The following is a 16,249-nucleotide window of genomic DNA, read 5'->3' as shown; positions in this document are numbered from 1 at the left end:
TTGAGGTTCAAACACTTTTAGGCTTAATGCTAAATTAGTTTCCAACCTTAAGGAGGAGTTTTAGGGCAAGTTTGGCATCATTTTAGGGGTTTACGGCCCTAGGGTGTTCTTGGGCCGTAAACTCCTTACTCCTTGCCTTCTTGGACGATTTTTGAGTTATAAAGACATGAAATGGGTTGTAAAACAAGCTAGGGTGCAAGAACTTACGATTTGGAGGCGGAAACTCGCGGATTGGAGTCAGAAACGAGCTAGAGAGAGAGTAGAGTAGAGTGAGGAAATGGGTATAGGGTGGTAAAAGTTTCAAATGGAGTACCCAACTCCCCATGTATATATATATATATATATATATATATATATATATATATATATATATATATATATATATATACATATATATATATATATATAGGGTTAGGTTCATGTGAGACGGCCTAATTTTGTGAGACCGTGAGATGTATTTTTTTATTTATTTTTATTTATTTTTAATTTTTTTAGTTAATTCAAGTTTCGAAAATAATATTTAAAAAAAAGAATCTTTTGATTTTTCCATTTATTTTGCATTTTAAAATTATTTTTAGAATATGTACAGTGTAATATTCTATTTAGAACATTTCAAGTATTTTTAAAAAAAAATAGAATTTTTTTTATTTTTTTAAATTTTTTTTTAATTAATTCAAGTTCCGAAAATAATATTTAAAAAAAGAATTTTTAGATTTTTCCATTTATTTTGCATTTTAAAATTATTTTTTAGAATATGTCAGTGTAATATTCTATTTAGAATATTTCACGTATTGTAAAAAACAAAAACGGGATTTTTTTTTATTTATTTTTATTTTTAATTTATTTTATTTTTATTTTTTAGTTAATTCAAGTTACGAAAATAATATTTAAAAAAAAAAAAGAATTTTTGGATTTTTCCATTTATTTTGCATTTTAAAATTATTTTTAGATTTGGTTTCACGATCTCACAAAATTAGAATGGTCTCAAATGAACTTGAATATATATATATATATATATATATATATATATATATATATATATATATATATATATATATATACCTTGGGTGTTCCATCCGGTATACGACTACCCGATACTAAAATTTACCGAGGTTTAAGCTTTTTACCCGGTTAAATGGTCGTAATAAAAATTAACTTTTTCCAACTAAATGGAAATGTAATTTACTTGTCTTTATTTATTCTATCACGACGATAACGACATAAGGTATAAATAAATAAACAAAACATCTATTTATTTGCCGACCTCAAATTAACGAAACTTTTATAAAATGGAATATTCCGTTAACGGAAACAGGGTAATATAACGGAATAAACTTTGGGTTGTCACAGATATATTATATATATTATAAAAATAGTAAATGACAGTGGTGGGGTGGCGGCAGCGATGGTGGCAGAAGTCACGGTGTGGTGATGGTCGCAGTGTGTGGTGGTGACGAATGTGGATGCGATGGTAGTGGTGGCATCACTAGTGTTGATGGTAGAGGCAGTGGTGGTTTTGGCGATGAGTGTTAGTGGTGGTGGTGGATGTCGGTGGTGGGTGCAGGTGGTGGCAATAAAGGTGGTGGTGGTGATGATAGAGTTAGTAGTAACAACGGTAGTGGTAGGGTGGTGGTTTAGGTGGTTACGGAGGATATGAGTGGTAGTAATAGTGTCGGCTATGGTGATGATGATGGTGGTGGTGGTAATGGAAGCGGTGGTAGTGGTGAGTGGCGAAGGTGGTGGTAGTGGCGACGACATAGCGGTGATGGTTAGTGGTGGTGATGGTGGGTGGTTGGCCGAGGTGGTGGTGGTGGGTGGTAGTGGAGGTGGTGGGTAGTGGTGGCAAAGATTGTGGTGGAGGTGGTCGCGAGTAGTGACGAAGGGTTTTCAGATTTAATGTTAAAAATGAAAAGGATAATATGATAATCTTCAACATTCCCACTCGAAGGAATTTGAATTTCCTCATCTTTTAGATGAAATTTATTTTCCTCAATGGAAGGAAAGTTGGACACATTTAGGAATCTAGTTCCTTCTCAAAACTTGAACCAAACATAGAAAAGTGATGAAATTAAATTCCATTTCCTTCCGATTCCAACAGATTCTAGCGAACCAAACGACCCCTAAAAAACACAAAGGAGGAGTAAGAATCGAAGATTTATTGGAGGGAGTAAAAGAAAGAGAAGGAATGTGATTTTGTGTTATGTAATCGATTGAAGAGAAGAAGGGAGATGTGTCATGCGATCGATTGAAGAGAAGACAAAAGGGGATGATAGCTTCGATTCATTGGAGGGAGTAAAAGAAAAAGAACGGATTAAATATTTATTTAAGTAAATGTTAATCTATATGGATACCACATAAGCAACATGTGGCATTAATATGAACATATTTTGCCACGTAAGACTCCAAATAAGTGGAATTAACATGGACCTCTTAGTTTGGGGTGAAACCTTTATTTAACACGTAAATACCAACTTTAAAGACTAACTGCACAAAAAAAAAAATAATAAATAAATAAATAAATAAATAAATACATAGGTGACTACATGTGTATTCTCTAAACTTTATTGTGCTATGGTGCCAAAAACCCATGATATAATTGTTACCGAAAGTTCATTAGCTTATGTTAATGATTATTCGTCACTTAAAATCTTGGTTTACACTAAAAGATATAGGTCAATTTGGTTATTTTCTTGGAATGCATGCTCCGTTTCATAGTGATTTGGATTTGGATTCGGATTCCGATTCCATCTCTTATAGTTTAACCAATTATATGGTTTAGTTATGAATGCATGAATCAACTATACGTTTTGTAGTCTGAATATCTTTGTCTTTTTATAGAATGCCAGGAGTTTGTTAATATGTCTCCAAGAGTGAATGGCCCATTTCTCAAATTTGCAGTTCCCTTTATCATTGCTTTTCAAGAAAATGAGCAATTCCTTACAAATTATTAAATAAAATTGCATCTTGCGATGACTTTCATAATGTTCTTGAATCTTAACCACCCACAACCCACCAAAAAAATCGAAAATATTTTTCTTGTGGGAAATTACAAGAAACACCCACATCATATCTTCACATTTAAGGAGTGTTTCAAGTTTCCCACATGAAGAACATGTAACCCCAATGCAACTTTCCTGTTTCCAACTTCATCAACCAAACTCAAATCTTTGCACACATCTACTCCAAACCTAACCACACCCTGTTCCCTTGGTGCCAAATTCACCTTCTGGAACCCCAACAAATGCTTCTGAGGTGCACCATGGACAGATGGAGGTGAAGAAAACAAAAACACCGTGTGGCTTCCCCTCATCTTCCCACTATTTGTCACCCTCAAATGAATGTTAAATGCTAAATTCTTGCAAGTTTGGTCAACTGTGTCGATTGACTTGCACCTAGATGATCGACACTCGTGTCCTTCCTCTAATGGTATGGATACAAGCTTAGGTGCTTCAACTAAGTGGTGAGTGAACTCGGAAAAGCTTAGCCCATCACCAAATGTGTAAACCGTGTCTCCTTTGTAGAACCGATAGGTTCGACCCGGGTAGCCTGTGGCTGGGTCTGGTCTCATGTTCATGTTGGTCATATTCACCTTTGTGTATGATTGTGGATACCATGACATGGGTAATCTTCCACCTACACACACACAGAAAACATAAACAGTGAATGTGAAAATAATGACTTAATAAAGAAAGTAGTAGAAATGAGACTTTTTCTCATATGTTATTACTTGGATTATACTGCCCGAAAATGATGTCTGCTAAGGCAGCGCCACCAGCTTCACCAGGGAACCCGACCCATAAAATGCTGGTGATTTTCGGGTCATCTTTAGCAAACTGGATATCCATTCCTCCTCCGGACATTATGACAAGAATAACCGGACCTTTAGATACCTCTGCAACCTGAGAAATCAAAAGACTTTGTTGTCCAGGAAGAGTAAGATCGATTCTGTCTCGACTCTCAGCCTCTATCGATTGATCACTACCCATCACTAAAACCACAGCGTCTGCCGCAGCCGCTACTTTCTTAGCTTCATCTAACTGTGCACTGGCACACCCTACATCCGCACACCCCGCCTGGTACACCGTCGCCACCTCCGCCGTTAGTCCCTGAAGAGGAGTCGTGTACTTACAAGGGGTACCTGTGTTTTGATTCGAAATAATCTTAGAATTCGAGCAATTACGGCATCACGCACTCAAAAGTGGAGTAATTTTGAATCTACCTTCGTAGTTTCCGATCATGGTCTTTGTGACATTGGCATTAGGTCCGATCACGGCTAGTGATTTGATGGATGTTGGGGAAAGTGGCAAGGATCCGATACTGTTCTTGAGGAGAACGATTCCTTGTCTAGCCGCTTCGCGTGCTAACTCCTGGTTCGCCGGTGTGCATACGTCTTTCGGGCCTAGTTTCCCATAGATATGCTTGCTCGGATCACCGTCGAAGAACCCTAATCTCATAAGAGTCGCGAAATTGTTGGAAACAGCTCTGTCGACTTCAGATTCTTTCACTAGCCCAGCTTTCACCGCAGCTTCTGTGTGTTGCCCCAGGAAATTTCCACAGTTCAAATCCAACCCTGTTATTGAATCAAATGTTAAAAAAAAAAAAAAAGTCAATATTAGCAAATTTATGAAAGTTTAGGACTTAAATGTAAAAGAATGACTTGTTAACTAATTCAGTAATTGAGTAGTTAATCCATTAAGTAATTGAGTAGTTGTTAATCCATTAAGTCATAAAAAAACATATGTGCTTAGCTTATCGGATTAAGTTAAAAAGGCACAATATCTTACCAGCTATTAACGCGTCAGCTGCGATTTCCTCGGGCGTTTTAGCCCAGTGTTGGGAATTGAACATCACGTCTAGCGAATCACAATCAGAACTTATGTACCTGTGTAAACCAAAAATCTTGCAAGTCAAAAGACTAGAAAGTCAACATAAGTGATAAACACAAGTCCAAGTGTTTTGGGTTTTTACCCGTTTAATTTCCATTCGCCCCGAATGACTCCGGTTAAAAGATCCGGATCACCACAAGTTGGTATGCCATTTACTTGATTATAAGAACACATGACACTTGCAACATTGCCATCCACAACACAACTCTTGAATGGGGGTTGAAATGTATCATCCATATCTTGTTTTGTAACCTTTAAAACCAAAAACAAACCCTTTAAATATATCTATCAATATATCATTGCCTTAAATTATGATCTGTCTAATTTTAATTAAAAAATAAAATTACCACAGCGTTAAAATGGTAACGATCAATGCCTTTCCAATTGTCAACATCGTAAGCAGTGTAATGCTTACAACAAGCCCCGACTTTGAGCCGATCTTTATTACCATCGTCAGTCTCTTGTAAACCTTGTACATAAGCCGCTCCATATTTACTTGTTAGGGTCGGGTCTTCACCCGGGGTTTCTTGAGCTCTTCCCCATCGTGGATCTCGCAAAATGTTTATATTTGGTGACCAAAATGTTAATCCTGCTAAACCAACATTGTACATTGCTCTAGCTTCGGTTGAAACCACCTATACCCATCAAAATTAACCAAATTTAAATGATTTTTAAATAAAACTATCCTTGGAATGATATTTTAATATATGTATTTTAACTAAAGAATCGCTTAATATCATATATATTGTCTTTAGATGAATGAATATTATAGTATAAGTTTTATATTATATATTTTCAAGCAGGCTGGAGAGACTTATCCTCTTGTATTTACTTTGGAAAAGGACATATATCCATTTGTATCCAAGAAATATCCCTTTTCCCAATTTAAATTAATTAAATAAACAAAATAAAGCATTTCCAATAATAACAAGTCTCCAAATTAGAACAAAAAGTGAAAGAAAAGTGAAACGGGTGGTGGACTGGCTCCACTCCACCGGCTTACTTCATACAGTCCAAGACACTGGTCCCTCACTCCCTCGCTATCAAATTATAATTATTAGTTTATTCGTAATATGCATGTTATTGACATTACTTTAAATCAAAAAGTATTATAATTTGGCAGTTACAATGAGCCCATCTTTTTAATTTTAAATTTAAATAATAATAATATCGGTATACCCAACTCAAATTCTTGAAATTCGAAACCAAAAAACGAATCTTGTCGAATACAATTAGTTTCAAGATGGAATCGTTAGTAGTCCCCATTTCTAATTCCATGACACAAATTTTTGAACATTTGTGCATGTACTAGAAACGTTCTAGTCATATCGGATATCGAATATCAGATATCATGACTAGGTAGAAGACACTGCTAAAAGCCTGAAACATCCAATGTTCAAGTTATCTGTTGGTACGTACCTTTCCGATTGTTTTGAACAAAGTTTCATTGAACGAGGCTGCAGTAAGGATAACTTGAGGGAAGCTGGTTGCTCCGGGGACCACACTGGAAAAATGGGTCCCTGGACCCACGTACGACACGCCGTGTAGAGCCTCCGACCACCACTCGTATTTTGGAATACCAAGGCGGTCGATGCTGCCGGCGTTATCAACCAAATTCACAATCTTTTCCTGTAATGTGAGCCTCTTTACCAAATCATCGACCCGAGTTTGCACATCTAATGATGAATCACAAAACGAGAAGTTTCTTAAACCCGGGTTCTTGTTGATATCACAGGCGAAAACGGGGGTGTTTTGGGCTAAAACATTGGTGGTTTGCCACAGCGTGAAGATGGCAAGAATGGCAAAAACAGAGAGTGCTCTGTTTTTGAACGCCATTTTTTTTTTCTCGAAGTGACAATGGAGGGGTTGTGGGTTTGGTCGTTTTATAGGGATTGAGGTTTGAAACACATGTTGTTTTGTAGTAACCCGTGATTGTTTCGCTTGAATATAAAGACAATCGATGTGTGTGTGTGTGTTTTAGTGTGTGAGAGATGGAGGGAATCAAGTTGGAGGGCATTTGTTTAAGAACTGACACAAGCCCGTGAAAGATTTTGTTGAAGAGGATTACAAGAATACCCCCTTGGTTATTTGATAACTACAACTTCAATCCTTGAACTATATTGATGACCTTTGTAGAAAAAAGTGGTGATAAGTGATAACTATAAAAGGACAAACAAAAAGTCATCAACTGGACATTTGTAGACATTTGGTAAAAAGGGATGTGGTATTTAAAGGTTTGAAATATAAATAATCAACGTTTAAATTCATATAATTTGTATTTTTTTGGTTTCTAATTTGCGATATTCTATCTTAGTCTATCGAAATTCACTTGATTGTGTTTGTTAATTAGGACCACACGAGACTAAATAATATTCTTAGGGATATTTTTTTTTGATGAATATGAGATGATATTTTCATCTTTTACACGGATAAGAAATCATAAAAAAAATCTTTGTCCCACCTTATTTATCTTTTGATGGATAAAAAACCTAAAATTTTGTTTTCCATTGACATAGTCTTACTATCCGAATCACACTCAGTTAAATACAATACAACATGTTTTATGTGACAGCCATGGCTCTAAGGACTATAAGCGTCAAAGAACATTATATTGATGAAAACATGCCTATTATTCATAGGATGACATTATATTTACTATTAATTATTCAAAGTTACTTAACAAACATGACGTTAGGAGTGTCAAAGAAATCATTTCATTGATGAAAGCATGCATATTATTCATGGGGTGACATTATATTTACTATTAATTTTTCAAATATTCATATTATTAATGAGATGTCATTATATTTACTATTAATTTACGATATTCTATTTTAGTCTATCAAAATTAATTTTGATTATAGCTAGCTTGTGTTTGTTAATTAGGACTAGATGAGACTCAATAATGGTTTTAGGGATATTTTTGATGACGAATATGAGATGATATTTCCATCTTTTACACGGGCAAGAAATCAGAAAGAGTCTTTGTCTCACTTTGTTTTACTTTTGGTAGATAAATCCACTGACATGGTCCTATTCTCGATCAAATACAATATAATATGTTTTACGTGACAAATGTAACGCTAGGAACTATAAATATCAAAGAAATCATTTCATTGACGAAAACATGCATATTATCAATGGGATGGCATTACATTTACTATTAATTATTTTCAAATGTTAAGCCAATGTGTGAGATATACAATCAAGGAAAAAAAAGGAGGAAAAACACTTTCACCATTCATATCATATGATCTTTACTAAATACCAAAAGCATGTAAAAATCTTGAATTGCGTTACGAGACATTAGCAACTCAAAGAGGCACTTGTTTGATATTTTCTTCTGATATTTATTATGATGTTAACTTGTCGAAAATGCAAATACGAGATTTCGGTTGAAACTTAAAAAAGGGAAGCAAAAAGACAGATGGAGGGATCGAATATGCAAAAATGGTAACTAGTGGGGCCTATGTGTAAATGAGACCCGTGAGTTAAACTTTTGGGCGGCTGTTTTTATCGGCTTCACTGCGCCAGTGATCGATAAACGATTAGACACGGGCAGTGTGACATTCATACGTTGCCAAGTTATGTACTTTCATATCTTATTTTTAATTAAACCATTTATCAATATTAATATTTACCTAAAATTTAATACTAAAAAGGTTTTATTAATATTGATGTAGGCCTACGGTATAGACTGTTTTGATTTTAAAGACCTTTAATAGTTTAGGTCCCTAATCGAATAAAAGGACAATAATATATATGTTCATGATTTTTTTTTTTTTTTTTTTTTTGTAACTTTAACAATTATTAGTGAATATTTCTCGCGTGGAGTGGGATTAAAAAACTGAACAATGTACATTACTGGTGCTTTATGTTTCTTATTCTGTTTAATTTATGTTTGGCTTTCGTTAGTATTTGCTATAATTTTTAGTTGTTTTACATCCGAAATATTTTCAAATATTGTTGGCCTAAAATATCGTACTTCTGCTCTGCATAAACGTAACCTTAGGTCATCAATGTTAGGTACAACAATGTACATGTAATTACCTCAAAAAAGGTACAAGTAATTATTGCATATTTGACTTTATTTGCTTTAACAAGGTTGTGTTATAAGTACACGCGATAGTGAGCATGGTATTAGAAAAAAAAAAAAATACTTTATAGCATTAGCCTTGGGTGGAATTGGAAAAAAAAAAAAAAAAAAAGATATTTATAGCCTTAGTCTTTAATATATAATAAAGTACTTTCATGCAAAATTTAATCATTCTATTTAGTTTAAGCTTAACAAATCCGTTACCAACACGTACATGTATTTACACGACACCTTTTTTCATGTTAACATATTTCAATTAAGTGGTACGTGATAGGAAAACAAGTTGATGTTGACGTTCATGTAACTATCTTCTTTAATTTACCATATACATATTTAGTGAGATGCCCTTTTAGTTCCACTACACGTAATTACAAAATCATTATATTCATACAAGTAAACAATAACCCTCATGCATGTACATTTACATTACCTCCGTTTTCCGGATTTTAAAATGCCACACTTAAGTATGTGTAATGTCTTTCGGGCTATGCGTTTAAGGGATAGTGATTATTATTATTTATATCATTGAAAAATTAAAATCTTTAAATTAGATAATTATTTTTCGTACGCATTACAAGTCATATAAATACTTATTTATTATATGCACGTTATGTAGACAAATATTGGATATATGAGATTCGCACAAAACCTAAATATACAATTTATCGTTAAACGATTAAATAACTTTTAGAAGAATATTCAAGACAAATGATCTAAACGAAAGTCGTAACAATCGTAATTACGGAACTGTGAGTATAAAAAACATCGAAATCTGACTTCGTATGAGGACTGTAGTTAGGAATACACTTTGGAACAAAAACATACAAAAACCCTAACTCTATTCGAAATATCACTCCAGAATGTACGACTGTTCCAGACTGTAGTCCAGAATAGACTTTTTCAGTCCAAAACTATAACATCCCAAAATTTTCAAGAAAAATGTTAAACTTTTAAAGACAACCCATTTACTAATAAAGGTGTTTATGAAATCATTGTTTCCAAAACATTATTTAAAATCAGAGTTTCCCAAGATCCAATCGGTAGTAAAACCAAGGATGTGTACGGTAACACATTCGCCTTGCCATAATCATCTGAAGCACCTGAAACAATAAACTGAAACTGTAAGCACAAAGGTTAGTAAGTTTCCCCAAAATACCAACACACGAATAAATAACATATTCAAATAACATGTATTCGGTCCGCAACTAAATGACTAGATTACCCCTGAGCCCACAATATGAGTCTGGATTGCCAATCGGGCCCATAGATCATATATGGCTTGCTCTTGAGCCCATAGCATAAGTCTGGCTTGCCCTCGGGCCTATAACTTATGTCTAGCTTGCTCCCTAGTCCAATCAGTCATCAGATTAGAGTAGAAATGTTCGGCCCTCAGTACGAGTCTGGCATACCATCCAATCCTCAGCTTGTATCTGGAATGCTATTGAGCCCTCAGTATGAGTCTGGTATGCCCCACCCGGTCCTCAGCTCATATCTAGAATGCTCCAATACCCTTAAGCCCTCAGTACGAGTCTGACATACCACCCGATCCTCAGCTCGTATCTGGAATACATCTAATCCCTCAGTATGAGTCTGGTATGCCCCACCCATCCCTTAGATCATATCTGGAATGCTCCACGGTTTGTTTGCTACAACACGAAGCAGTACAACCTCAACCCAACATAATATGTCTACAAATAATAACATATACACATAATCATGCAGACAGAATCAAAGGTTGTCCTACAAGTCTACCAGACTAGCATATCAATAACTAGCATAATCATGCATATCTATTTCATACTCAATATATAAGCAAATATCAGGTTATCAAACCAATGGGCCGGCCTTGGTGCCTTCGACCCGTAGGTACAATCAGGAAAAACTCACCTCTCGATATGATCCATAGATGATGAGGTTCTGAATCCTAATCTTAGCTCCAACCAACACCTATTTCCACCAAGTGACCAATTCCATTAAAATCCCAAAATACCCTTAAGGTCCAACTTGGTCAAAGTCAAAAGTCAAGGTCAACAATCCATGTTGACCCAACACGTCGTGTTCCCTTGGCCATGCCATGTTCTTACAATATCCAAACAGTCGGGAGAATCCTAGCCAAAAAGTCGTGTTGGCTTCAAAACACGCCGTGTTTGCCGAAGTTCCGACAACTTAATACATTAAGTAGTTTTCTTCAATTCCAAGAGCTCTAAAGCTCAAACCTAGTCCAAAATGTAATCCAAAAGGATAAAGTTTCCAACTTTATCCATTGGGACTACCCAAAAGGTCCAAAAACCCAATCCATAAAGCTTAATAATGAAAGTGCTTACCTAATAAGCACTTAATCCTTAAAGTATGAAGTACATCCTTACCAGAAGTGATGTAACACCCAAAAGTTCATGCCAAAATTGTACTTTTAAAAATCAATTCAAAATCATCAAATCATTACAAAAGTGTTTTCAAAATGTATCATATCAGAGTTTTCCCAGAATCATAAACCAAACAGGAGGAGTTGTACAATCATGCCTTTGCTTTGCCACGATCCCCTAATGTACCTAAAATAATAAACCAAAATTGCAAGCCCAAAAGCTTAGTGAGTTCCCCCAGAATACAAATACACATAAAGTCCGCTGAAGTATAACAGTAATATCATATCATAACATAACAGTGACAGAACAACATGCAACGGGTCCACAGCTTTACAGACTGGGTTACCCTTGGGCCCACAATGTGATTCTGGATTGCCTTCCGGGCCCACAACTCACATTTGGATTGCCAACGAGCCCTCAGTACGAGTTTGGCATGCCCTACCAGGCCTTCAGCTCGTATCTGGAATGCTCCCAAGTCCTCAGTATGAGTCTGGCATTCCTTGCCCAACCCTCACCTCATATCTGGAATACTCCTGAGTCCTCAATATGAGTCTGGCATACATTGCCCAACCCTCAGCTCATATATGGAATACTCTAGAGTTTGTTGGCTACCGCACATAGCAGTATAACCTCAACCCATCCCACATAACATGTCGACATGTAACATAACTAATGCACATACAGATAATCATAAAGTGTCATAGATAGTCCTACAGGTCTACCCGACTAGCATATCAACTGGTATACACCACTAACTCAAACTTAACATATCAATAACTACTAGGATATCAAATCCAATGGGTCGGCCTTGGTGCCTTAGACCCCTTAGTATAGTGAGGATAAATCACCTCGTAAGTAGATCGGAAGGTAATGTCAAACTCCTCCAAATGTAGCTCCAACTTCAGCACCTATATTCACCAATGACCTTTGCTATAATTATCCAACTTACCAAAACACCCTCAGACGTCAACTGGTCAACCCGTGGTCAAAGTCAAAGTCAATTGTCAAGGTTAATAGTCCATGTTGACCTCAACTCGTTGAGTACCCTCAGCTACATGCCGAGTTCCTTGCATAACTTGCGAACTCGCAGCGTCACTAATCTGACATGCCGAGCCTAAGGCAATCTTCATCGGACTCGTCGATTCATACACCTGACTCGCCGAGTTTATGATAATCTTTATCGTACTCGTCGAGTCAACCATGCCACTCGCCGAGTCCCTTCAGACCTTCATCTATACTGATGCTTTCTAAGCCATGCAAAGGCTTCATATTGTAGATCGAAGCTCCTGGGGCATGTTTACCACATAAAGTTGCAAACTTTACGTGCATGCAAGATGATAATGACCCAAAATAAGCTAAAGGGGTGGCTTAAGGTAAGGGGAAGGTCATAGCTTGAAAAAGACTGAAACTTTATAACAATAAGGGGCTAAAGGAGTCCAGATCTGAGGTTTGCAAACCTCAGATCTTGACCCTAATCGGAACACCACCCCAAAACCCTAAAAAGGGCTCTTAAAACCAAAAATGAAGAGATCTAGCTAAAGGAAAGCCAAGGTAACAACATGTTACCTCCAAAACGATGCCAAGATGGGGTAGAATCCGGATCTACAACAACCCCTTTACTCTAAGCTTCTTGAATCCCAAGCTCTTTACTCCAAACTCCTTCTTCGAAGCTTAGAAACACACAAGTATAGAGAGTAAGCATGATTTAGGGTTTCTGAACTCACGTGAGGCTGTAAGAGAGGATAAGGGGGATAAGTGATCCTTAAATAGGGGGAAAACCCCTGAAAATTAGGGTTTCATCCTCCAACTCCTACTTGTTGAGTCCCTTTTTGGACTCGACGAGTAGGCCACTTACACACATGGACCATCCCACTGCTACTCGACGAGTCGGGCAACCAACTCGTCGAGTAGACCTTGAATTTAAAAGATTTTATATCCAAAAGAATTCAGTACCTTGCACTCGGGGCATTACAATTCTCCCCCAGTTGAACTAGACTTCGCCCTCAAAGTCCTCTGAGTTAAACAATGTCAGATAGTGCTCCCGCATCTCTACCTCTGACTCCCACATCCACTCGGACCCTCTATAGTGTTCCCACTGTATCTTTACCAAAGGTATCTCGTTGTTTCATAGAACCTTCATCTTTCTCTCCAGAATGGTCATGGGCCTCTCAACATAATTTAGACGCTCATCGACCTGAATGTCATTTAATGATATCACTGCTTTCTGATCCATGATGCACTTTCAAAATTGCGAAACGTGGAAGGTGTTGTTGATCCAACTGAGCTCATCCAGTAGCTCCAGCCTGTATGCCACCTTGCCAACCGTGGAAACAATCCTGAATGGTCCAACGAAACGGGGACCCAATTTCCCCCTCTTCCGAAAGCGAATCACACCTTTCCATGGTGAGACCTTCAAGAGTACCATGTTACCCACTTAGAATTCAAACTCAGATTGGTGTCTGTCGGCGTAACTCTTCTGCTGACTCTGAGCGGTCTGCAATCGCTGCCTAATCTGTTGGATATTCTTGGTAGTTTGCAGAACTACCTCCGTCTGACCCATCACCCTATGTCCAACCTCTCCCCAACAAATCGGGGTGCGACATATCCGCCCATACAACAGCTCAAAAGGCGGGGCGCCGATGGTGGAATGATAGCTGTTGTTGTAGGCAAACTCCGCAAGAGGTAGGTGGGAATCCCAACTCCTACCGAAATAAATAACACACACCCTCAACATATCCTTGAGGGTATGAATGGTCTGCTCGCTCTGACCATCGGTTTGCGGATGAAATGATGTGCTAAAGTGCAACCGCGTGCCCAGTTCCTCGTGGAACTTCTGCCATAAATGGGAGGTGAATCTAACATCCCGGTCGGAAACAATGGACACTGGAACCCCATGGCGAGTGACGATCTCGCGAACATACATGTCGGTCAACTTTTCAGCCGACGAACTCTCCCAAATAGCCAAGAAATGCGCACTCTTGGTCAATCGATCCATGATGACCCATATGGCGTCGAGTCCCTTCGCCTTCCTCGGAAGCTTGGTAATGAAATCCATCGTGATTTGTTCCTATTTCCACATGGGAATCTCCACAGGCTGCAATATGTCGTGAGGTCTCTGGTGCTCTGCCTTAACCATCGTACAAGTCAAGCACCTCTCAACATACCAAACGATTTCTCGCTTCATACACGGCCACCAGTAACTCAAGCTCAAGTCCCGATACATCTTGGTGGCCCCTGGGTGAATAGAAAAATGAGACTTATGGGCCTCCTCCATAACTGTCTGTCTGAACCCACCAGACATTAGAACCCACACCCGACCACATCGAGTCAGCAATCCCCAACTATCTCACACAAATCGGGTGTTCTCACCCATGATCCTCTCCAATTTGCAATTCTCTGGCCGCATGCCCTCGACCTGGGCATCTCTGATCAAGCTAACAAGCGGAGAATCCACTACTATCCTCATAGATATCGCTGGGGTGGAAGACCCAGCTGACTTGCGGCTCAGAGCGTCCGCCACATCATTCACTTTACCAGGGTGGTAAAGGATCTCACAATCGTATTCCTTGACTAAATCCAGCCACATGCGCTGCCTCATGTTCAGGTTCGGCTGATCCATGATGTGTCTCAAACTCTTGTGATCCATGTGTATGGTACAACAGGCCCCATATAGGTAATGTCTCCATATCTTGAGAGCGAACACCACCACTCCTAGCTCAAAGTCATGAGTAGGGTATCTCATCTCGTGCGGCTTCAGCTACCAAGATTCATAGCCTATCACCCGTCCTCTCTGCATGAGGACCACCCCTAAACCTGTGATGGATGCATTACAGAATACCACGAAATCCTCAACTCCCTCCGGGGGTGTCAAGACTAGAGCCTCGCACAACCGCTGACGTAGGGTCTCAAATGCCCTCTGCTGCTCAGGGACCCACCGGAAATCCACCCCCTTCCTCGTCAAACGAGTGAGGGTACTACAATCTTAGAGAAATATCGAATGAATCTCCGGTAGTACCCTGCCAATGCCAGAAAACTCCTGATATCCGAAGGAGACCTCAGCACCTACCACTGCATGGCTACCTCGATTTTGGCCAGATCGACCAAAATCCCCTCCTGGTTGAAGAGATGTCTGAGGAACTGGACCTCTAGTAACCAAATCTCGCACTTTGAGAACTTGGCATACAACCGTTCTCGTCTCAGAACTCCCAACAACTCCCTAAGGCGCTCCTCGTGCTGCTCTCGGGTATTGGAATACACCAAGATGTCATCTATGAATACTATGACCGGGTGATCAAGCATCGGTCCGCAAACATAATTCATCAGGTACATGAATACTGCTAGTGTGTTGGTGAGCCCAAACGGCATCACCAGGAACTCATAATGACCATAGCGAGTCCGAAACGGTCTTTTCCATGTCCTCCTCTCTGACCCAGACCTGATGATACCCCGACCTTAAATCAATCTTAGAGAACCAAGATGCACCCTAAAACTGATTAAAGATATCATTTCTCCTTGGGAGTGGATAATGGTTCTTCACCTTCAAATTGTTCAACCCCATATAGTCAATGCACATCTGGTACGATCCGTCCTTCTTCCTGACGAAGAGGATCGGTGCTCGACATGGAGAACTGCTCGGACAAATGAACTACTTACCCAAAAGCTCTTGTAACTGAAATGACAACTCCTGCATCTCAGGCAGTGCCAATTGGTACGTCGCCTTAGCGATAGGGGCCGCACCTGGCACTAGATCGATCCTGAACTTGACCTGTCTCTCCGGAGGCACTTCGGGTAACTCCTCCGGAAACACATCAGTTAACTCTCTAACCACTGGAACCTCTGAAACTGGAATCTGATCCCTGGCCCGCGTATCCACTACATACGCTAAATAACCCGGGCACCCGTGC

At 38.6% G+C, this 16,249-nt stretch overlaps 1 protein-coding gene across 1 annotated transcript; it reads right to left on the bottom strand.

Moving 5' to 3' along the window:
- Positions 1-2,882: 2,882 nt before the first annotated feature.
- LOC145047512 (beta-xylosidase/alpha-L-arabinofuranosidase 2-like) lies at positions 2,883-6,869 on the bottom strand. The gene is made up of 7 exons (XM_078995792.1): positions 6,306-6,869; positions 5,234-5,521; positions 4,969-5,138; positions 4,785-4,882; positions 4,220-4,570; positions 3,728-4,138; positions 2,883-3,633 (listed from the first exon to the last, which is right to left on the bottom strand). Exons 1-7 carry the CDS (start codon positions 6,720-6,722, stop codon positions 3,065-3,067), a joined length of 2,304 nt encoding a protein of 767 aa, XP_078851918.1. The 5' UTR covers positions 6,723-6,869; the 3' UTR covers positions 2,883-3,064.
- Positions 6,870-16,249: the final 9,380 nt, after the last annotated feature.

This window comes from Lactuca saligna, chromosome 5, assembly GCF_052625555.1.
Source record: "Lactuca saligna cultivar CGN05327 chromosome 5, ASM5262555v1, whole genome shotgun sequence".
In the NCBI taxonomy this organism is placed as follows: domain Eukaryota; kingdom Viridiplantae; phylum Streptophyta; class Magnoliopsida; order Asterales; family Asteraceae; genus Lactuca; species Lactuca saligna.
The sequence above is the reverse complement of the archived record's forward strand: the minus strand, read 5'-3'. Positions and strand labels throughout refer to the sequence as shown.

Excerpts from the sequence above, each read along its gene's own strand:
- LOC145047512 (XM_078995792.1), bottom strand. The coding sequence starts at position 6,722 with ATGGCGTTCAAAAACAGAGCACTCTCTGTTTTTGCCATTCTTGCCATC. Across the intron at positions 4,139-4,219 it reads CATGATCGGAAACTACGAAG|GTACCCCTTGTAAGTACACG; the intron begins GTAGATTCAAAA and ends ATCAAAACACAG. Across the intron at positions 3,634-3,727 it reads TTTCGGGCAGTATAATCCAA|GTGGAAGATTACCCATGTCA; the intron begins GTAATAACATAT and ends GTGTGTGTGTAG.